The sequence below is a fragment of the Lepisma saccharinum genome, chromosome 6, assembly GCF_977018435.1.
Source record: "Lepisma saccharinum chromosome 6, izLepSacc3.1, whole genome shotgun sequence".
Taxonomy (NCBI): Eukaryota; Metazoa; Arthropoda; class Insecta; order Zygentoma; family Lepismatidae; genus Lepisma; species Lepisma saccharinum.
Window position 1 is genome coordinate 81,268,375 of NC_139234.1, and position 23,772 is coordinate 81,292,146.

Genomic DNA, 23,772 nt, shown 5'->3' on the forward strand with positions numbered 1-23,772 from the left:
TATTTCATAGCATGCTAGCGTGTGATCCGTGTGGTACTTTGGAAAACGAATAAATCATTGTTTGCACCGCGTGGACGAGCGCGATGTGGGTGGACGCCATTGATGTCTGAAAATTGAATTCTTAACATCTCGAGCGAAACCCGTGTGATATTTGATTATATATAAAGTGGTAATTTGGGTATGATAAGTATTGGACGTTATATATCACAGAATTGTACTGCATGATGTACATTTGATATTGTTAAATTCTCGTTGGTCACATATATCATATATATATCACATATTTGTACTGCATGGTGTACATTTGGTATTGTTAAATTCTTGAAGGTCACATGACCATATATGATAATATTCACGATCAACGTATGGACAGCTGATTCACATATTTTAGTTCAATAAGGAGATACATTCCTTGGTACTAAAAATAGTATATGCTTCAGTTAAGGTTGAAAAGCTCTCTTCAAGTTCTCTTAAATCAGCTGACTGACAATAAAAGCATGAAACATGTGTAAATGTTCAACTCAATTAATGGTCTCATTGTTTCTTTGTGTTCATATTTCCGTTCTTTAACATTTTCTTTCATATGTATTTGGTTGTCGTGACAGTGCATAAATCTTTAATTCTTTCTTTTCAGAGGGGGGAATTCCGCACGTGTCTGTGAATTGGGGTAGTGTTGCTATTATGGAAAGTAGGTATTGTTGTCTGTAAATTAAGTATTTTCAACTTGGCATCTTAAGGTATAGAAATTTCATTCCGAAGTGATCTGCAAGCGTTGCTGGCGTTATCAGGCAAATTTTCTTAGAACAAATAAGTTTAAACTAATCTTATTTAGCTCTTCACAATAACCTTCAAAATATAATATGAGAGGCATGCATATAATTCGTACCAGCAGTATACACATCTAAATGCTGAACTAGATAGACTGCTTTTGGTGCTTCACCATCAATAACCTTTCTTTTATGTCATTCCTGCGAAAGCGGAAATCCAGTAAATAATTTACAAAAGAAAATCTGGATTCCTGCATTAGTGAACTGAAGTGTAAAATTCAACTTACCCCAGTACTTATTTACTTGTGTATTTCCAACTTACCCGAGTACTTACTCACTTGTGTATTCCCAATTTTTGTATTTATATACGGATTTTTACATACAAAAATAGAAAGAAAGCCAGCATATAATTAGTTTAATTACTTAAGCTTTAAATTATAAATTAGTTAATTTGCTTCATCGTCAATATTTAAGCTTTCTTTCGAAAAATTTCTGTTTAAATAGCAGAAATCAGGAAGACAGATGAAAATGTAAAATTAGCATAGAATTGGTTTGCCCATGCTGTTCAGATTTTCCTGTTTCTCGCACACTTTCAGATTTATTTCTCTTTGCAGCACTTAATTTGTGAACCCAGAAGACAGAGACTTTTTTGTAGCCCATCTAATGAGGATTAAGACTAAAAGAAAGTTAGGGAGATATAGGTCATGAACTGAGAGCCTGCGAAATTGATATTTGTGATGGGGGGTGTGTGGCCACTGTGGGAGGAGAAAGCACCGCTGGGAGGTGCAAGACCTTTTGGGATTTTGTACTGCTAATAGTGTTCTAACAAGCGACCAAAATGTAGCCTATTCGGAATTATTCCCGACATTCGACATTTTTTTAGCTTCATTGACTGGACTGTTATAATTGTCAACAATAAATCTAGGGTTTTCCACTTTTATTTTTACTTGATTAACTGATTTGAAGTTGCCCATTGATAAATATTTAGCAAGGGAATTGCTTATAAGTCCACCTTGAAATAAAGCAAATTGATCATATGTTATTAGCAGAATATTAAAATCCACCACAATAATTATTTTGTAGCTACAATCTCTTCAACAATTTCCAAAAATTAGTGATACTTCTTAATTGTACCTTTTGTTGAGAAATATACTGATATAAAAAAATAACTTGTACTAACATATGTATATAATTTTGATACTTACTATTTACATATGTTCTCTATTGATTTTAAATTCCTTAACAAAACATTGTTCATCACAGCAAACAAGACAGCTCCCCCTCCGTTATGGATCTGATCTTTATGTTAAACATTGTGCCATTCATCTATGAACTCTCCATCATGTACTACACCTACATTTAGCCAAGTTTCCGTTAGTATAATTACATCATAATTTGTAAGGGATATACCAGAGTATAGTATATGTAGTTTTGTATTATGGAGTTTTATAGGTTTCCAAATCCCAGAGAAGGAAGTGGACTAGTATCTGCGCATAAGGTGGACTTTAGAAACTCATATTCAATGTACTGTCAAGGACACATCTGGGTTTTAATAATTTCGTTGAAGGTCAATGGTCTTCTTACAATGCAGAAGAATTATTGACTGTAGAAAGCTGTTGTGGGGGATATAGACGCCATTTTGTCCTAGCCATATTACTAATTATTTGACTCTGTACAAGTAGCCTGGACACTGGAAAAAAGGTGAATTTTTGGAGGAAGGGATTATTTCAATTGCTGTGTTCAAGAGCCTATGTTTAAATACATCGTTGAGCTAAAATGCCCATAAATGAGATACTAATACTATTAATGGTAATAATTATCTGCCATCACATTAGAACCATTCTCAGTCTAAAAGTTGTCAAATATTTTTCCAATTCAAAATCCTGGGTGTTCATATTGCAGATATATTGCCAAAATGTCTGAATAATTAATGTTCGTAGTGTCTTTACGAGAGGCAATTAGGAACTAAATTATACGGGTGTGTTTAGTGGAAAATACAAGAAAGAATCAAACAAATGATGCGGGAACAAGATATTGGTATGGATCAAATACTTAGATCGACATCACAGTACCATATCATGACCTGATATGGATACAAGTGTGGATAACATCTTTTATAGCCTAAACGTGGTTTTAAATTGATCCAACTCTCTTTTTGGAAAAAATCTTTGATGTGTCAGTGTAGCATTAAAGTAAAACAAAGTTTTAACGAACTAAGTATTATGCTAATTTTCTCTTCTAATTTTCTTTTCCACAGGTGGGGGTTGTGCTTGTAGACACCCAAGGATCCTTTGATAAGAACAATTCTAAGACTGAAATAGCTCTACTCTTCTCCGTAACAGCTCTTACTAGCTCTGTTCTCATCTATAATGTACACAGGGGCATTGATGAAAAGAAGCTAGAGCACCTTGTGGTGAGTTCAATAGCTTCAAAATTCTACTAATATGAACATAATGCTTACATTCTATAATCCCTTTCCCCTGACTTGTGGTTCTTACAAATATGTTGATACGTAGTTAGAAATTTGGAGCATAAGCTTCCTTTCTCAGAGACATATTTTAGAATTAGAGATTGCCGAGAATACACTACTTATTTTAGAATTAGAGATTTCTAAGAATAAAGTTATAACAATAAGTGAAATTCGGAAGTTTACCTTAATTTGAAAGTAAATTAGTTTCACAATTAGTTTTGTCAATAATGCTTTGGGTTTAAACGTTTACATTCATTGATATTAGATGATAGAATAATGGTTAGAGAATAGAAAAGTGACAAGGATCCCCTGAATTAAGTTTGCCTTTAATAGTACACCAGCCGAAGACCATAATTGTGACTTTTACCCGCTTGGAATATTATTAACAGGCATCCATGCTAAATCAATCAGTCATAGATCAGACAGAGAAACTAGAGTGGATGACACAAAAGAATTTGACCTTAAAGGTCATTTCAAGGTCATATTCTGACCCTAAAAAGTCAAATTTCAAAGTTATCCAAATATGTTCGTGTAATATATCAAACGAAAGGTATGGACGAGACAAACTGTTTGATGATATTTTTAGGTCAGAATATTAATGTCAGAAGTAGCTATTGTGAGGCAACGTTCTTCTTCTTCTTGAGCACTTCATCTTCACCCATTGAATGTTTTGGCCTTCTCAACAACATTTCTCCACTTTTTCCTATCCTGGATGTTCTTCGTCCAGTTCTTTACTTTCATGTCTTTCAATTGTTTAATTATTTCATCATCTTCGCATAATTTATTTCGCCTGCATAAGGTTCGTGTTCCCATTGGTTTGCATTTATAGATTTATTTTGCTAATTTTTCATCAGATATTCTATTTACGTTTCCAAACCATCCTAGTCTTTGTGATTTTATCAAACCTTGGGCCGATTGAAGAGTTTGTTTGCAACCTCTATGGAAGTCCAGGGGTGAACACAGTTAGCATTGCAAGATTAAACATGTTTACGAAGGGCAAGACAGCCCTGGAACTACTTCCTCCAACACCTGATGCTCTGGAGCTTCTTGTGCAACGTGCAAACTACCAGGCAAAGATTTGGCCTCAATCAGAGAGGGATACTATTGTTGCGACATTGCCCCCAGATGCTCAGAAAAGGGAATTAGATTGTCTCAAACCTCAGCGGACAAGGTTACCTCCTGTACCAGTGTCCTGCCCCGAACTTCTGACCTGTTCTTGCAAGACAAAGTGCAAGACTGCAATATGAGCCTCCTTCAAAGTCAATAGGAAATGTATAAATGCCTGTTGCTGCGATTCTAAAGACTGTTGTAATCCATCCCATAGAACAATATTTAAGTCAAATAGAGATTGCATGGACAAACATTTCTTGTAAAATATATATTCTAATAATATATTATATCTTTATTATTTCAAACGATTTATTAGTATATTATTTCTTTGCATTATAAATATACACAACATATAAATAGAGTTATTTTCCTCGGACTAGCCTTTAAAAATAACCTGCATGAAATGTTAATCAATGTCTGACAGGGTGAACTTTCCCCTGGCATCAATATTCTGACCAAAAAATATCATCAAACAGTTTGTCTCGTTCATACCTTTCATTTGATATGTTGCACCACTATATTTTGATGAATTTGAAATGTGACCTTTTCGGGCCACAACATAACCTTGAAATGACTTTTAAGGTCAAACTTTTTGGTGGTAACCACCATAGTTTCTCTGTCAGAACTATGACTGATTGATTTTGCAGGGATGCTTGTTATTAACATTCGACGCAGTTAATTTTTTTAAAATATATTTTTGCTTCTTGGATGGTCTTCTACATAGGTCTCCAGTATATGCAAATTTAGCCTGATTAACGTTGCCCCACAAGAGCTACTTCTGACATCAATATTCTGACCTAAAAATATCATTAAACAGTTTGTCTCGTCCATACCTTTCGATTGATATATAACACGAACATATTTGGATAACTTTGAAAATTGACCTTTTAGGGTCAGAATATGACCTTGAAATGATCTTTAAGGTCAATTTTTTTTGTGGCATCCACCCTAGTTTTTCTGTCAGATCTATGACTGATTTATTTAGCATGGATGTCTGTTATTAACATTCCATGCGGGTAAAAGCTTTTTAAAGCTTTTATGTTTCTTGTCTGGTTTAACCTTAATTTGAAAATAAATTAGTTCTACAAGCAGTTTTGCCAATAATGCTCTGGGTTTCAATGTTTACGTTCATTGATATTAGATGGTAGAATAATGGTTAAATAATAGGTAAATGACAAGAATCTTATGAATTAAGTTTGCCATTAATTTCCTCTTTAATTTAAATTAAATTCAAAATTTCATCATGAATATTTTAATTTAGAAACAAATTCAAATGAATTGATGTGCCATTGTCAGTGACATCAGATACTAAAATGAATTCTTATCTATAAATAGGTATTATTATTTTCTTGTTTTACCAATTATTATTACACTTTGTTACTATCTGTAAACATTTGTTTACTTTCCTTTCTGCTTCGTTATAAACATATCCTGAATTTCAAAGATTTTATATTGTTCTTAATTCCTTCTCTAGTAAGTCTGAATCATCTGTATTTGCTAACAACTGAGTTACAACATTTTATTTTATAATTTTTGTCAATGGGTAGCTTTTCTACCTTCGTGACTACATATTCTAAGGCTAAATAAAAAAAAAAAGTAATGTTGATAAAACATCTCCTATCCTTCAACCGACATGAATTTTAAATTTATAAGACACATTCACGGTTTGTTCTTAACATATTAACCTTTAGATACAAGTAAATGTTTATGGCAAGCTAATTTTTATTTCAATCCTTTTATAATATTATTTTTTCAGCTATTCATATTATAGGATGCATTCTTTAAATGATAAAGAAACAGGCAATTTGAACGAAAACAACTTGCCTAGTGAAATTACGGAAACCATTTTTCAATGACTTTACGATCACACTAGATAAAAGTGTTAGTCATTAAAGATTTGTTTATTGAAAGCTTGCACATGACATCCAGCAGTATATATTGGTTGTTCTAACAATCAACAAAGAATATATATTGCATATGTAGACATATTGCTTACTTTGCATAATGTATTTCTCCTGTCTTGTTACTGTTTCAGATATGCTAATTACATACACACTTTTTGTGCATGTTGCTTAAAATCAGTTCTTGCTCAATTGATAATGTACGTACTTTCTAAAATAGTGTAGTTTGAGGAACTAGATACATGAAGGTTTACCACAAGCAAATACGCTTTTATAGTATAAACCAGTCCTGTAGTATGTGTGTTAAACACCAACACAAACAAAATAATTAGATTTTGATATATTATGAAAGTAAATTTTGTGTTATGCCTATTGAACACTGTAAAAATGCCTGTTGTTGATGGTGTAATAAAACATTTTTGGAGGAAATGAATGTTTTCTCATCTGTCTTGTATTTACTTCCAGGAGTTTCTGACGTGCATGTCTGATGAGTTCATGCCCTCATATGAAACGAAATTGCAAAAATGTTTGTTCGTAGTCAGGGACTGGGAGTTTGTGGATAATTATGCTCCTGGAATTATCGGAGGCAATGCATATTTGAACAGAACATTTAATGTAAGTTGGTTCTCAATTTTGTTTCTATCTTTTTATCATCTGTTAATTTTATTTACTTGAATCTTTAATTGTTATGTACTGTATTTGCCATCATTATGTTCTGTCTAGTATTCAAATTGAAGAGCGCAGAAGAGGAGTTAAGCAGTCAAGGCACCAGACACAAATGATTAGAAACCAGCGGGGTATCAGGAATACTTTCTGTAGTGCAGACACGCTGAACAGTCTACTAATACCAAACTAAAATGCATATTTGCATGTTTATCTAGTGTTCATTGTTCGATATGGAAAGAAAATCGACCGATATGGGGCAAGCGCCCCCTATCCAAATCTTGCACTGTTACTGGCGGTGAGCCAGGAAATGTTTCCTCTTCTGAGAATATACAAGTATGAATCATCATGGTACTTATTTCATTATTTAGCAAGGATATTCGGTATTAGAACTTAATTTATAAAATAGATTGATTCATTGATTTCGTTTATTTTACTTCACTTTTCTGCCACTTTTGGATAATCGCAAAGATGAGGAGGAATGATGATAAGATAAAATGAATGAAAGGACAAAATATATTCTAACAAGGACAGCACACAACACGAGTCCCACAGAGGATTATACTGGTGGTGAGTTCAGATGCCAGATCCTCGTTAGTCTGCAATTCATCACTGACCCATATTAAACCTATAAACAACTTACTTTAACATTTTAATGATGCGATATATTTCTCTTCAATAGATCTCTCCTGTGAATACTTTCTAATATCACTCGCGCCTGATTCATATAAGTATACAGCCTTCCGTTCGAGGACGATACATACAGATCTCCTTACATATGTGTTCTTATATTTCCCATTCGGGATTAAATCCGCGATTTACTTCTTGTTGAGGGAATGAATAAGGTGTTCAGACCAGAGACTCATTCATTTGTTATGAGCTGTATGGATGGCGTTTCTAAATTCAGCCCTAAAATAGAGATATATATATATATTTTGAACACCGCATGCATGTTCTACAAAACATTGCAGAAGGCAAATATGTCCGTAAAATGTGCCAAGTGCATTTTTTTTCCTAAAGGAAAATTAAACTTTTGTGTCGCTTGGTGTCAGGTTCCAAGATTTGGTGGATCATGATAAGAATTCAGCTATTCTACAGTTTCCTTTACCTTGAACAAGAAGTATTTTCGCAAATTTCTAGGATAAGCGAATTGGAGGAATCATTCATAGAAAGAGGTTTGAGGAATTGATACTAGATTACATAAACTTTTACGCAATAATATGTGTTTTTACTGGTCACCTCAGTGTCAAAAAGCCTTCTGGTTACTAAGGAAAGCTCCAATTTTAACACCAGCTATGAGAACCCGATTTATAGTTGAAGTTTTGTGTTTATGTTAATGCTGGTTGGAAGGCCTTAGCCTGTGCATCTTGGCAAGCTGTTAATGATGAAATTCACATTATACAATATCGCTGTCATGCTCTTAGGAGACTAGAAGTTATGTATAGATACATGAAATGGAATATTTGGCATTAGAGATTTGACACCGACCACTCAAAGAAAGAAAATAAAGACAGAGAGAGAGAAAGAGGAAAATGAGAAAGACAGAGAGAGAGAGAGAGAGAGAGAGAGAGAGAGAGAGAGAGAGAGAGAGAGAAAGAAAGAGAGAAAGAGAGGCGAAGAGAGAAAACAAGACAGAGAGAGAGAGAGAGAGAGAAAAGGGAGACACAGAGAGATGGAGAGAGAGAGAGAAAGAGGAGAATGAGAAAGACAGACAGAGAAAGAGAGAGAGAGAAAGAGAGAGAGAGGCAAAGAGAAAGCAAGACAGAGAGAGAGAGAGAGAGAGAGGCAAAGAGAGAAAACAAGACAGAGAGAGAGAGAGAGAAAAGGGAGACACAGAGAGATGGAGAGAGAGAAATCGAGATACACAGAGAGAGAGAGAGAGAGAGAGAGAGAAAGGGTTGAAAAAAGGGGTAGAAATGTGTTTTTAGGCGTTTGCTTTGAAGGCAAAAGATCTCATTTGGAAGGCAAAGAAGATACCAGCTGAATGAGAGTGTAGTGTCATTGTGCCAATATTCAAAAACGGAGACAATAGAGACTGCAAAAACCATCGAGGGATATCGTTATTGAGTGTGCCGGGGAAAGTATATGCGAGAATACTAGAAGATAGAATAAGGCAAGTGGTAGAGCCACAGTTAGATGAGGCACAGTGCGGATTCCGACCAGGAAGAAGCACACAAGACCTCATATTTACCAACAGACAGATCAGTGAAAAACTGATGAGATATGGAAAAGAGGCACATATGGCTTTCATAGATCTAGAGAAAGCCTTCGACAACATTCCGAGGGATGAAATATGGAAAATACTAAAACAAAGAAATGTTAGCAATCAATTAATTACAGCAACGCAGAGCCTGTATAAGAAATGTAGAAACTATGTCCGCACCTGCAATGCAGAGTCTCAAGAGTTTGAGACTATTGTAGGACTTAAACAAAGATGTATCCTTAGCCCACTCCTCTTTATTACCTTAATGGATGATGTTATTAAATCATACAATGGGAAGGTACAGAAATTCAAGCTGGGGTATAGGCCGATGACATACTAATATTGGGAGATTATGAAAGAAATTTACAAAAGAACGTGAGAATTTGGGAAAAAGAGTTAAAAAAGAGGGGCATGAAGATAAATGATAAAAAGACTCAGACCATGATTATGGCACGACAGCCAAATATACGTCAGATTGCTTTGAATAATGGAACGACATTAGACCAGACTACAGATTTTAAATACCTCGGGGTTATAGTGCAACAAGATGGCAGAATAGATGGTGAAATTATAGCTCGATCCCAAGCCTCAGGGAGACTCTTTAATGCGTTAAAGATAAATTTCCTAAATAATCCTTTAATGACCAAAACTACGAAAATCCGTGTGTATAAAGTGATATATTTACCTACATTACATTATGGTAGTGAAACCTGGACATTGACAAATAAACATAGGAATAAAATACAGGCTTCAGAAATGAGATTTCTCCGTAAAATAGAAGGGAAAACAAGAAGAGACAAAATTAGGAATCAGACCATTAGAGCTAGCCTGGGTGTATCACCAGTGCTTGAGAGAATCGAACAGAACCAGTTACGATGGTTTGGGCACATACAAAGAATGGAAGACTCCAGAATAGCTAAACAAGCTTTGAATGCTAAGATGCAAGGAGCAAGACCACGGGGGAAACCCAGAGGAACATGGGAAGAAAATGTGAAGGTAGCTGTAGAGGCTAGAGGAGGAGAGTGGAGGAGAGCAAAGGAGCTGGCCCGAGACAGAATCCGATGGAAGACCCTCTGGGAAACCTCAACACCGCAAGGTAGAAGAGGATCGACTAAGTAAGTAAGTAAGTAAGAATAAAAGAGACGATAGAAAGTGGATAAAGAGGGAATAAAGAGGGGAGAGATTATAGGTGGCGAACACGAGAAAGGGAGAAATTTGAAAAAAAGGAGGTAGAAAGGTGTGTTTTGGAATTTATTCTGATATGTTTGACAAGTAACCCTCAAAAAATAAAAATAAACGATTTTGCACAAAAAGATACAACAAAAGAGGGGATATAGAGATATAGAGTTGATAAAGAGGGTGAGAGCTCATATGTGATGAACAGGACAAAGAGAGAGAGAGAGAGAGAGAGAGAGAGATAAAAAAAGGCAGAGAACAATGTTTTTTGGACATGTTTTGTTACCTACCACTCAAAGCACAAAATGAGATGATAAGCGCAGGATATAGAGAGGATAAAGAGAGTGAGAGATCATAGTTGATGAATACGAGAAAGAGAGACCGCTAAAAATGGCGGAGAACGATGTATTTTGGACATGCTTTTCACACCTACCTCTCAAAGAAAGATTATAAAGAGAGAAAAAGAGAAAGAGAGAAGAAGGAAATGAGAAAGAGGTTGAGAGAGAGAGAGAGAGAGAGAGAGAGAAAGAGGAAATGAGAAAGAGGGTGAAGTGAGCGAGTTGAATAAGTGGTAATTGATGGAAGAATATTCACACAAGACAGAGAGAGGGTGGGAATAAGAAAGAGGGAGAGAGAGAAACAGGAAATAAGAGAGAGAGAGAAACAGGAAATAAGAGGAAGGGAGAGAGAGAGAGAGAGAGAGAGAGAGAGAGAGAGAGAGAGAGAGAGAGAGAGAAGGAGAATTGAATAAAATAGTAATTGATGGAAGAATACTCACAGAAAACAGCCATTCTTTGTTTTGGAGTCGAACCCGGTGGTGAGTTTGAAGGCGAGAACGAAATATGAGCTGATTGAGAATATAGGAAGAATGGAATTGCTGATCATCCGGGGAACTGTTGTCTTGTGCTGAATTTTTGAAAGTAATGAAATTTCCGATGTTGTTTTGAAAATCCTAGAATGGAACTGTGACACCCTTTCTCCAGCACATTTACTGGTTTCCAATGGGAAGGTGTTTCAAAGGTAGTGTAATGGCACACTACTTGGATCTATGACCGTTCATCGACAGGAAGTATATTTCCTATTTTGATGTCGATTGTATGTTAATACCCTGAAGTGTTAAAGGGAGACACACTATTTCGGAAGATTGACTTCCTCCAATTTGGTGTCGTCGGATTAAAAATGGAGACAAACAAGTTCAATTTGTTTGCGGAAAATTTTGTGCACCGATGACGTTGAAGTAGTTACTGTATCAACAACAGTATAAAATTAGATGATTGTCACCAGCTGTCACATTTCTGAAAGAAGCTGAAGAAGACGCAAGCTGTATTTGCCGACTTGTATCTGTAAATTAATACCAGATAAGACTGTAGTAAGTTGTTATAATTTTACTGATTAATATTGCATTGTGTATTTGAGATAAAAGTTTAATGTGAATTTTGTGCATTTTGTTAACTTTTTATTAGACTAATTGCAATGATGATGATGATGACAAAATTAAAAATGGCTTCTCGAGTTTATTTTATGCTCAGATAGGTTAATCAGGACTGGGTTTATATTTTAAATTAAGATCCGAACCAGTGCTCGGTGTTTCTATACCGATATTTTAATACATCAGTCGTAGTGAGGGTTCACAAGTGGGAAACGCCACAAAGATGCGAACTTAGAATTTTTTGCACTGTATGATGTTAACCAACCGCTACGATTCTTAACTTTTTGCTTTGTAGCTACTGTCTCTGAGAATGGTAGCAAGACATCTGAATGTCTTTCAAAATAAAATTTGTTGTGCGTTTAGTTTAGAGCAAAGATGAATTGAAAGATTTACCGAAAACACTAATATTATTTTTTCTTTTCAGATTAACACTGCAGAATCGCCCTTCTACTTTGTGTGAAGCATATTTGAAAATAAAATAAATCGGTAAGTAAATTTTAAAAGAACACTATTTTCTTTTAATTAACGGTTCAGTGAATATTGCAGTGAATATATTTATATTATTTCTATGTATTGGTTATTGCTAACTTGAAAAAACGAGTCAGTGTGCAATATCTGTCTAGACCAAGATTTCCTTGAATACATCGCGACGATGAGACTGAATGTTGACAAGATGAAAACTGTTTTGTTAAGGTTATTTCGTTGCATTCCAACATGAACGCGGGAATCTTAAATAGGGATGTAACTTGCCCCTCCCGATATTACTATTGATGGTAGAGACAGCCCTGAACAGGCAGGTACAAATATCTAACTTATCATTAAATAAACTCATGATTCGGTTTAGACTGAAGTGAGCAATGCGAATGGCAGATAAGGGTGTAGAATAGCTTACCCTGCTCCGTTTAGAAAACAGACCAATAGCTCCTGCTTCTCCGATGATTCCAGGTAAAAAGACCTCGTGTCGCTCTCGTGCGCACCTATTTAAAACCTCGCTTGGCCTCTCGTCACCTCTAGTCAAAGGCCAGTGTTCTTACCATTTCCTATGAAAGGCTTACCCTACACATTTCTGAGCAGGAGCTGACAAGATCTGCCAGGGTCAATATTTCTTAACCAAACGGATATGCTACGATTTTATGCTCGCATAGGTTAATTGTGACTGGATCTATATATCGTATATTAAATTTAGATTATAACTAGTGTGCAATGTTTCTACGCCAACACACATCACTGTATCATCGAGTATCAGGAGTCAAAAATAAACTAGGATTCGAACTTAGATTCTTTTGGCATTATAGCATGCAAACTATTTTTAACAATTTTGATTTTCATTGATTGATTGATTTGCTTTATTTTATTTTGTGCTAATTTGCGATGATGGGGATGAGTGATGATGGAATTAAAATTGATGAATGGACACTCACAAACATTTATGCCCAAGCGGGGCTTCTAGTGTCGGAGCGCGATATGCTAAACACTCGGCCACGGGGTCCGACATTTTTACGATCTTAAATTCTATGCTTTGTAGCTAACTTCACCGACTAGAAGAATGGTAGCAATGGATGCAAATAATTTTCAAATAAAATTTGTTGCATACGATAATCTGTTTAAATTTATTAGACTTTTAATTAATTGAACAATGTACCGAAAACACTAATATAATTTCTTTCTTTTCAGGTTATTCGTGCGGATCATCTTTTCTATTTTGTTTGAAGTGTATTTGATAATACGAAGCGGTAAGTAATTTTTAAAGAAGAACAATATTTTTTTGTTTAATTTTTAATAGATTCAGTTACAGTGTAGTGCATATAATTATTTTATTACTATGAAAACGAGTGATGTTGCTTCAGAGTTTACTATTGAGGGGGCGGTTTAAGATGAAATGTGTTAATTACATTCACAATAGAACAGTTTGTATTACAGTGAGGATTTTCCTTAACTACCCAAGAACCTAGCGTTATTTGAAAGAGATAGATATTTGTATTTAGCAAAACAAAGAAATTTGAAGTAAATGGTGCTGCCGCATTTACGATTCGAACCTAAGTCTTAGCACCATTTTCTTCAAATTTCTTTGTTTTGCTAAATACAAATATCTATCTCTTTCAAATAACGCTAGGTTCTTGGGTAGTTAAGGAAAATCCTCACTGTAATACAAACTGTTCTATTGTGAATGTAATTAACACATTTCATCTTAAACCGCCCCCTCAATAGTAAACTCTGAAGCAACATCACTCGTTTTCATAGTAATAAAATAATTATATGCACTACACTGTAACTGAATCTATTAAAACTTAAACAAAAAAATATTGTTCTTACCCTTTGATGTGCACCAAGATTTTCTACTTTTATTTTATGTTATTTTTTCTACCACTTTTGGCTAAACACGACGATGAGTGATAATGTGATGAAGGGATACTTACAAATAACATATTTTCCTAATTCGGCATTCGAACAAAGACCCCTTTGGCACTCCAGCATTCTTAAAATATAACTTTTGTAATTTAATGTAGCTTTTTCTACCGATGCGTAACCGCGAGGGTGAGGATAAGTGATGATATGATGCAACTGATGAAAGAACACAAAGAAAAAGCACCAATGCAAAAAACCAGGAATCGAACCTAGGATCTCTGGTGCTGTGCTAACCGCTTCACCAAGCGGTAAGATATTTGGAAATCTGTTTTTTGGCATAAAGTTTTGTGCATCGAAATATAATATTGTGTCAACCATGTAAATGTATGTATCTTCACGGTAATTTGGAATAGGGCGACCCTCTGCGGAAATTTTTGTGAGTTTTTCTAAGCATGTGTGGCGATATGGTTTCAATTTTTTAACCCATTTTAAATTGTAGGTCCAGTCCCAATTAGCCTTAATGTGCATAAAGTGGACCTAAAATTCCAAATCAATCAGCCAACAACCAAACGGTATGATATTTGGGAATCTGGTCTTCTGACATAAAGTTATGTGCATTGGAATATAATATTGTGTCAACTATGTAAAAGTATGGACCTTCACGGAAATATCGAAGAGGAAATGATTGATCGCAATTGTATTATATGTAATAAATTTACAAAATTAAAAAATAACTACCTTGAGAGTTATCCAGATTTTATTTTTCAGTGAAATGACCATCGACGCAAACATGGTAATTGTGAACCCCACGGAAGTGGACGTAGTGTATATATGAAACGACCGAGAATATTACCCATGTTTTCACAGTCTTGCTTAATGAGTGCTAATCTATCTGCATAAGAGGGAAATTGGTGATCATATTAGGATTAAGTTGTTAGAGAATAATTCATTATTTTGGTGATGTCTGACCCTTTGTTCCTATATTTGAATACACCGCACCCTGCTTCTACCAAACATATTTCAAGTTTGTCGTAATTAATGTTATATCAAGTGATTGCTGGAAATTTCATATTTCGTGCTTTAGAGAATTAAATTTGTGTCCCGAACCATAATGTGCCTCCACCTGGTATCGAACTCGGGACTTCTTGATTACAAGGCGACGACTGTACCAGTGTGCCATGGGAGAGGCATTTTTCGTGTGTAAAAATGAGGCTGAGTTTAAAATTCGGGTCCAAGTAATAAACATTTCGAATTGATCACAGACACCATTTTGGGACTTGTCGCATACACTCCACATTCACTTCATATTATACATTTAAAGTTTTATTTATTTTTGGGCGTACCCGATAGCGTAGTGGTAACGTTATCGCGTTTAAATCGAAACCTGTTCCTGATTTGATACCCGGCTGTGCTATGTATTCTTCGCAACCGCCCCGAAAGAATTTCAAGTCCTGAATTCGTAAACTTAGCAACGTTGCACTTCGTAGCAGCTGAGAGTAGCCAACTTTGAGTTGGTCCCTCAACTAGACGAAAAACGCTGAGGTGAAAGGTTTTCAATTTCGTATATTCCATGAACTTAGAAACTATAAACCGCTATTACGTATAATACATAATCAAACAGAAATAATAAATTGGATAAAGAATCTTGAGGATTTTTTACGATTCTGCTTGCTCGACTTGAAATCACAGGGGTTTGAAATAGTGAATAGAGTTTTTTTACACCTGGATTAAATCGCCATCACGTTTATGCAGAAAGAATCAAAATTGTGAGGAGTTTATGCGACATTTTATTTACAATACCTTGCATAATATCGAACAGTTCTCAAAAAATAATAATGTTGAGAAAATGTGCTTGGAACATAGGAAAGTGGATCTTTTCATAAACTTCAACGTGTTTTTAAGGGCATGCTGTCAGTAAAGCCCTTATCACACGGAACCGGATTTCTAGTAGGAATGCGCTAGTTGGCGCTGAACTTACTTTCTAGGTAGAAATCATGGCCGCCTGACTGACTTACTGGTTTTGAGGAATAGGACATGTTCTAATTGCTACTAGCTTTCCTCGACTGGATTCTGTGGAACAGCCAATCAGAGCAAAGTTTGGCCATGCGAAGATAATCTGTGAGTTTGCAAAGGAGAGTTTTTTTGTTTGTGAAATAATAAGTTATGTCAGCATTTCGTTAAAAGAACACAACAACTGATGAAGTTTTATAGTGCCTAAAGAAACCTATTTTGCTTGTTAGAACCTATTTTAGGTTTATATGCCTAAATCAAGCCTTTTTTTAGGTTTTTATATATTTTTAAAGGTTTTACAGGATTTTTATGTCACATAGAGGCATTTGCTTTGTTTGGTCACGAAAAAATTGAATGACGAACGTGTTTAAAACGTACTATCTGTCGATTCCCCTTCCTCCAAGTCCATGGTGATTTTTCAAAGCTCTAAACAAAGTGAAATGTCTAGTGCCACTGTTACCTGTACAATCCAAAGTGGTCTTCCTCACTTTCGTGTCACTTCGGTGCTTTGTGACATTCACGCCTTGCAAACTAACATTTCAGCATTGAAGTTTGTGCCACTGACTATGCTTGTGTTGAAAGATTATTTTCGGCATATAAGATGATCCTCACAGACAAAATTCCGGAGTTTGACTGTGGGTAACATGAAAAACGATTGTTGCCTTACTATACGTCGATGAGTGGAATTTATAACAAATTTCCAAGGGAAAGTTCTGCCATCGCCGTAGGGTTAGGCAACACACATAACGTTATGCAATATATATATATATATATATATATATATATATATATATATATATATATATATATATACACACACACACATATACCTATTTCAGGATATAGGTATCCCATTTTCACAGTATTATTTACGAATTTTGAACTATTTTAAGATCTTTTGAACCTACTTCAGGATTATTCGAACCTAACTTAAGATTTTTAGATCCTATTTTAGAATTTTTAGAACCAATTTTAGGATTTTTAGGACCTATTTTAGGATTTTTAGAACCTATTTTAGGATTTTTAGAGCCTATTTTAGGAACCTAAAAGCACACTTTTTAGAACCTAAAAATCCGAGGTGTAGTAATAATACATAAAATATTAAAAATTATTCATAAGTAAACATAAAATGTTAGGTAATTCACAAAAGCCAGTCCGCCATTTTGAAATCCGTTTTTGGAAGTTTCCCGTGGTCCGATTTTGTCTGATTTTGGATATGTTATTCAGCAATGATTCCTGAGCTAAAAATTGTTTAAAAAGCTTCTGAAGCAATTTTGCCTGGTTGGGTGAAAAATTGCCCTAGTTTGCCTGGACTATATTTATATAGTGAGTGACAAATAAAAAATTCAAAACGTGAATGCAAAAGCTAAATGCAAATCAATGATAGACACTAATTCGCAAGTGTAAGCATCCCAGTCCGTTTTAAAGGAGGGAGCTTCAATAAATTATGGTGAACAATTTCAAAGAGTATTGGTTGATGGTCCAAGTCTAGATCATGAATAATATAGGGACCAGTCATAATATTGAAACCTTGATATATCAAGATATCCAACACATCTGGAAGTTCCCATCCTCGTGGAAAATAAGTGGGTCCTCTTGCGGCAAGAACGGGTAAGTTCAATTGTTTTCACACTTTGGAGAAGGGAGGCACCTACACGGTTCACTAAACGCAAATTCCATGCAGAGTTTTTAATCGTTCAATTATTGTGATTTCTAAAGCTTCTAGATCTGAATTTGGATGTTAACGTGCAAATAGCGAAGATTTCACAACTATAGCCGTGCATCCTTTCCATCCCGGGAACCGATCGTTTCTATAGATGGTATAATTTACAATTTTCCATTTATTACGGAGTTTCCTTCACCAAAACTATATCAACATTGTTTCAAGGTTAGGAATTGAGTACGAACTCCATGAGCATTCCACTGAACACAAGTCAATCAAAGGAATCAAAAAATCTATAATAACTTGCTTGTGTTAATAGCACTAATTTTTCTTTCATGCGGGTTGATCAGCATTAATTGAGCACTAAATCTTGGCGTGGGATTTAAACATTTTGGGTGTTGTGGGTAGGGCTAGCTCCACAGGCGGCATAGATCAAAGGAATCAATAAATCTCTAATAACTTGGTTGTATTAATAGCACTAATTTTTCTCTTATGCGGGTTGATCAGCACTAATTTAGCACTAACTCTTGGCGTGAGTTTTTAACCTCTTGCGTGATGTGGGTGGGGCTAGTTTCACAGGCGGTACAGATCAAAGGAATCAATAAATCTCTAATAACTTGCTTGTGTTAATAGCACTAATTTTTATTTCATGCGGGTTGATCAGCACTAATTGAGCACTAAATCTGAGCACATGTTTCGTAATTTGTGCTGTTGTGGGTGGGGCCACCGTGAAGTTAGCCTCACCCAGAATCATTTTCATTTTTCTGGTATATTAAAGTAGCACTAATTTTTTGGATTTCATATTTTGATAGCAGTAATTCGGCACTAATATTTAGAATATGTCTTATAATTTGTGCCGTTATGGGTGGGGCTGTCTTCACTGATCTCAGATTACGCTGTGATTTGTAATGGATGTTACGAATGTTTGGAGAATCAGCAAGGACATTCTTGTGAGATGGACCATTTCTTGAAATGCGACGGCAAAGGTGTAGAATCTGAATGTCATCGGTGCATATGGAGCAAAATAAGAAGTGTGAGGCAGTATTTCCAGGAACCAGAGAATACGTTACATGTATTTCAGTTCTATCAACGAAGCCACCCTGAATTCAAGGGAGATCCACTAGGAGATGAGCAGGTATTCTACAATACCCTTTCCACTCTATGTGAGATGTTTCCACTGTTGAAAGAACTGGTGCTATGCATTGCAGAGAATGAGCGGACATATGGTGCGACCAGATGGCGAGATAGGTGTTAAGATAATGGATGTTTTGTATAGATAAGTGATAATTTTTAAACAAGAACAATATTTTTTGTTTTATTTTTAATAGTTTCAGATACAGTGTAGTGCAAATAATTATTTTATTACTATGAAAACTAGTAATGTTGCTTCGGAGTTTACTATTGAGGGGGCGGTGGAAGTTGAAATGTGTTAATTATATTTACAATAGAATAGTTTGTATTACAGTGAGGAATTTTCTTTACTACCCAAGAACCTAGCGTTATTTGAAAAAGACAGATATTTGTATTTAGCAAAACAGAGAAATTTGAAGAAAATGGTGCTGCCGCATTTACGATTCGAACCTAACACTTTTGATTTTGATGTGCGCCAAGATTTTTTATTTTAATTTTATGCTATTTTTTCTACCACTTTTGGCTAATCGTGACGCTGAGTGATGATGTGATGAAGGGATACTTACAAATAACATCTTTGCCTAATTCGGCATTCGAACAAGGGACCTGTTTGGCGCGCCAGCATTCTTAAAATGTAACTTTTGTAATTGAATGTAGTTTTTTCTACCGTTAATGTGAGTGAAGTATAAGTTTTGTTTAAAACTGTTGGTGCACTGCTCTTTCTATCCAAAAAAAGTAAAATGGGTGGATAAGTTAATGTTAGAAAAAATGTTTGTCATATGAACTTGAATGTCCACAAGTGGATAGTGTGAAGCATTTTTTCACGCTGTTGAAAAAATACCTGGTATTATGAAAAGTAAAAATGTGATAAGTATAGAAAACATGCCAAATGTGAAAATGTAGAAACTCATGCAATTAAATGTTTGGAAATTATACTGTTTTTATTGTAATGATTACAAGAAATAAAATATGTTTAAAATTTATGAATGTTTAGTTACAATTTTTGAAGTACATAATTTTTGCATATATAAATTCTTTACAATGAAATGAATGGTGGTGTATATAAATGTATGCAATATGTAATAAGATAGAGGGCATGGTAGTTCAGATTTCACTTTTCAAACTGTAGGTCCTATCCTGATTAGTCTCTTTGTGAATGAAATGGATGTAAAAACATAATGAAACTATTAACTAAGAGTGGTTGGAATTCGACATTAAATTAATTAACTTAATGAACTAATGGTGTAATGGTAAATTATCTTATTGCCTTGTATTTAACTGTTCTGAGTTTGACACCTAATGAAATTATCTAATCTATGTCCATCTCAAATTTACCAGCTGTAATGTTGTTACCTTGTAATAAAAATGCTCGGCTGAATACCCGGTGGGAACACATATTGTCCAGACCCACAAGGTCTTTGGAGATGTGTGGGGAGAAAGTTCTCGGAATTGTAAGATTTAGGCGTAAAGTCTTGGAAGTTCATAACAGTCAAACTTGATAAATGTGTGTAAATTAAGAAGAGAGATTCTATAAATAATAGAAGTGGTTAACACATTAAATCTACGTGAATATGGAAAAGGTAAAATAATTGAGAGAATTATTTTCTTGTTTTTCGCAAGTTGTAGTTGTAATGTTGTTAACATGTAATGATGCAAATAATATACTTATAATACCGGTTAGCACAAATGTTCAAGGTTCCAAGGATGGAAACATGGTGGAGCCACCAGTATACTGTCGAACCAGGGGCTCTTGAAGACAAATTTAAAAGGTTCAAGGTTGCTGGTTAGATACCCGATGTAGATACCATCACTCCAATTCATATTGTTGTAATGAAAGAAAAGTGGCAGGAATGCGACAGTATAGAAATTAAGGTAATCAAGCAGTGACATTATGATCAAGGGGTCCCAAAATCGATACCCGATGACGATACACCAATTTTAAAGTTGCATCTTATGCCTTGATATTTTAACAGAGCTGTGTTTAAGATTACAAGTTCGAGTCCTTGTGATAAATACGTCCAACCGAAGTGTTGTTATTTTATCGCGTGTTCTGCAAATGAACCGATTTGTACAACGGAACTAACATTTTCTGGTTTTGCATATTAAGACAAAACCGGTGCCAAGCGGAATTATGGCATGCAGGGAGAAAGGAGAGATGAAGGTAAATTGAGGGAGAAGAAATAGAAAGAAAAACTATTTTATCTTTGGTTTTTTCATGTGCGGCTGTGAAAAAGGAAAGAAAGAAACAGAGAAAGAGCCAAAGAAATAGAGGAACAAAGCAGAAAATAAAAAGATATATAAATTCCCTCCTTTTGTCTTCTTCCTTTTTTTTATCGTGACTCGAAAGAGAAAAATAAATAAAATACAAAGAGTGATAAAAATAAACCGAGAAAAACATGAGAGAGTAAAAAACACTCCCTCCCTTTTGTCTCTCAGAGTATATCCTTCACTGCTGTTTTTGCTCTCTTTAGGTTCACACAGAGCTGCGACAAAGCAATAAAACACAACACCAATAATTTGTCGAGCAGATAACTGAACAGTAAACTGACTCTCGAAGACAAATTTGAAAAGGTCAAAGTGTCTCTGGTTCGAGACTCGATGGAGCATTCGCCTACGAACATCTCAAATTCACCTCATATCTCTATTTCATATTTTGGTAAGAAAAACCGTTGGAACAATTAGTGGGTGGTTTTCTAAGTGTGGTAGGGGGAAAATGTTGAGAATGGAAGAGAGTAAAGAAGTGTGTGAGGGTTGGAATTGAACATTGAACAAACATTTTACAAGGTTGAGAATTAAATAGTATCCAAAAATGTTCCAGGGTGTATTAGAATTTTGGAAATCTCTTAGATTATACCCTTCAGTACACTGTTGCTTTTTTATCCAATAGATTCACACAGATCTGCGATAAAGCAATTAAACACAACACAACACAACACAAAACCTTTCACTAGCAGAAAACTGAACAGTAAACTGACTTTTGACGACAAGTTTGAAAAGATTAAAGGGAGTTCCTGGTTCGATACTCAATGACATTCGCCTACGGACATCTTATATTCCTCTCATATGCTTTTTCTTGTACCTTGATAATAAAAACCGTTGGAACAATCTGAAGAATTTAATGGTGATAAGGGAAAACAGTTGGGAGTGAAGGGAAGTAAAAAATGGGCGTGTGTTGGATTTAATCAGATAACAAACTTTTTTACAACATTGAGCATGAATTATTATCCAAAAATGTTCCAGGACGTATTAACTTTTTGGAAATTGAACAGTTTCTACACGTCATGTGGTATATAATTACAAATGGGATGATTTCTAATTGAAAAATGTGTCAAGACGGATTTGTTATCACCTAAGTAATATTTGGTGCAAAATGGAGTATTGGCATGCCAAACTGGGAAAGAAATTGCAAAAGGACGCATATGAAGTTTTAGATAATGTATATTTTGTGATGTCATGTGATCTATGTTTTACCACTTTTGGATAATGGTGAAGGTAAAGGAATAGTGGTAAAGATTGATGGAGTAGGTGTATTAAGTCCACTTTATGCACAGAAAGGCTAATCGGGACTGGACATGTATATATATATATATATATATATATATATATATATATATATATATATACTGAGTATATTGGGTTGGAGCGAATGAAATGTCTGCACTAGGGGCATCATTGCCAAAGGCCAAAAAATCAAAACTACAATACCTGGTTAATCAAAATAGTCGCCGTCTCCATCCACACACTTTTGCCATCGCTCAGTCAACAATTAGATTCCATGGCGAAAGAAGTCTGGACGCAAAGAACTCCTCAACGGCATGTTGCACCGCCCGATCATCAACGAAGGTCTTCCCTCTCAGGAAGTGATCGAGATTCTGGAAGAGATGATAGTCAGTGGGAGAGAGGTCAGGAGAATATGCTGGATGAGGAAGGGTTTCAAATTGCAGCTCTTAGAGAGCCTGCACCGTCCTTTGCGCGATATGTGGGCGAGCATTGTCGTGCAACATGAGGAGACCATGTCTGTGGACCATTGCTGAATGCTTGCGGAGAAGTTTGCGGTGCATTTCATGGAGTTCAGCACTGTAACGGTTTGCATTGATGGTTTCACTTCGCCTGAGAAAGACATGATGGATCACACCGGCTCTATTACTTTGTAACCCCATATTTTTTGTACCATCAAAACCTCATTTGCCAAATTTTGTAAAAAAATGCTAAAAATAATTTTTGTACCACTCAATTTACCGTCGAAAAACAAAAATCAATTTTGGAGTTACCTCATCATCTGTTTCGGCTAAGTTATCCACATCAAAATATTGTACTATTTATGTACCATTTTGTACCACTATTTAAAACTTTTCTACCCGTCAGAAACAGCAAGAAAAAAAGCAGGGAAAATTTGTACCTTGCAACCATATATTTTTGTACCGTCTCGAGTTGCTTCGAACGATATTATGCTATCTTTGTAATAATTTTTAAAATAAAACTTTATACACACTACTTTGAAATAAGTCGATATCCGATTTTTATACCTTTCTTAAAAATGCCCCCCAAAATTTTGAAATTTGAATTTACTTCTTAGAGACAGCAATTCACGGAAAGAATTGGACAAAAGTTTATCGAATGTGTGAGGTTTTTGTCTGCTTAATGTTTATATAAAATTTCTAGAATGAGTACTTTCCAATAAGCCCCTCTATGATTTTTGTACCGTTACGGAAAACTCGAAAATGATGTTCAAATTTTGGATTTTTCAAATCAATGTACTACTTCATATGAATACATTGACAAAATATTATTATATTGGCGAGGTTTAGAGCTCCCCTATTTATCAATACCATTTTATAGACATGTACTTTGTATCAAATATCTTTCCAGTTTTCGTAAAGTCACAAAAAACCCGGGAAACATT

General features: G+C 35.2%; 1 protein-coding gene across 1 annotated transcript in view; it reads left to right on the forward strand.

Moving 5' to 3' along the window:
* LOC145988917 (atlastin-3-like) overlaps positions 1-23,772 on the forward strand; it is a 284,911-nt gene that overhangs the window by 36,671 nt on the left and 224,468 nt on the right. The window contains exons 4-5 of the mRNA XM_083124215.1: positions 3,025-3,180; positions 6,714-6,863. Coding sequence (XP_082980341.1) covers positions 3,025-3,180; positions 6,714-6,863 — 306 coding nt within the window. The remainder of the gene's footprint in view (positions 1-3,024; positions 3,181-6,713; positions 6,864-23,772) is intronic.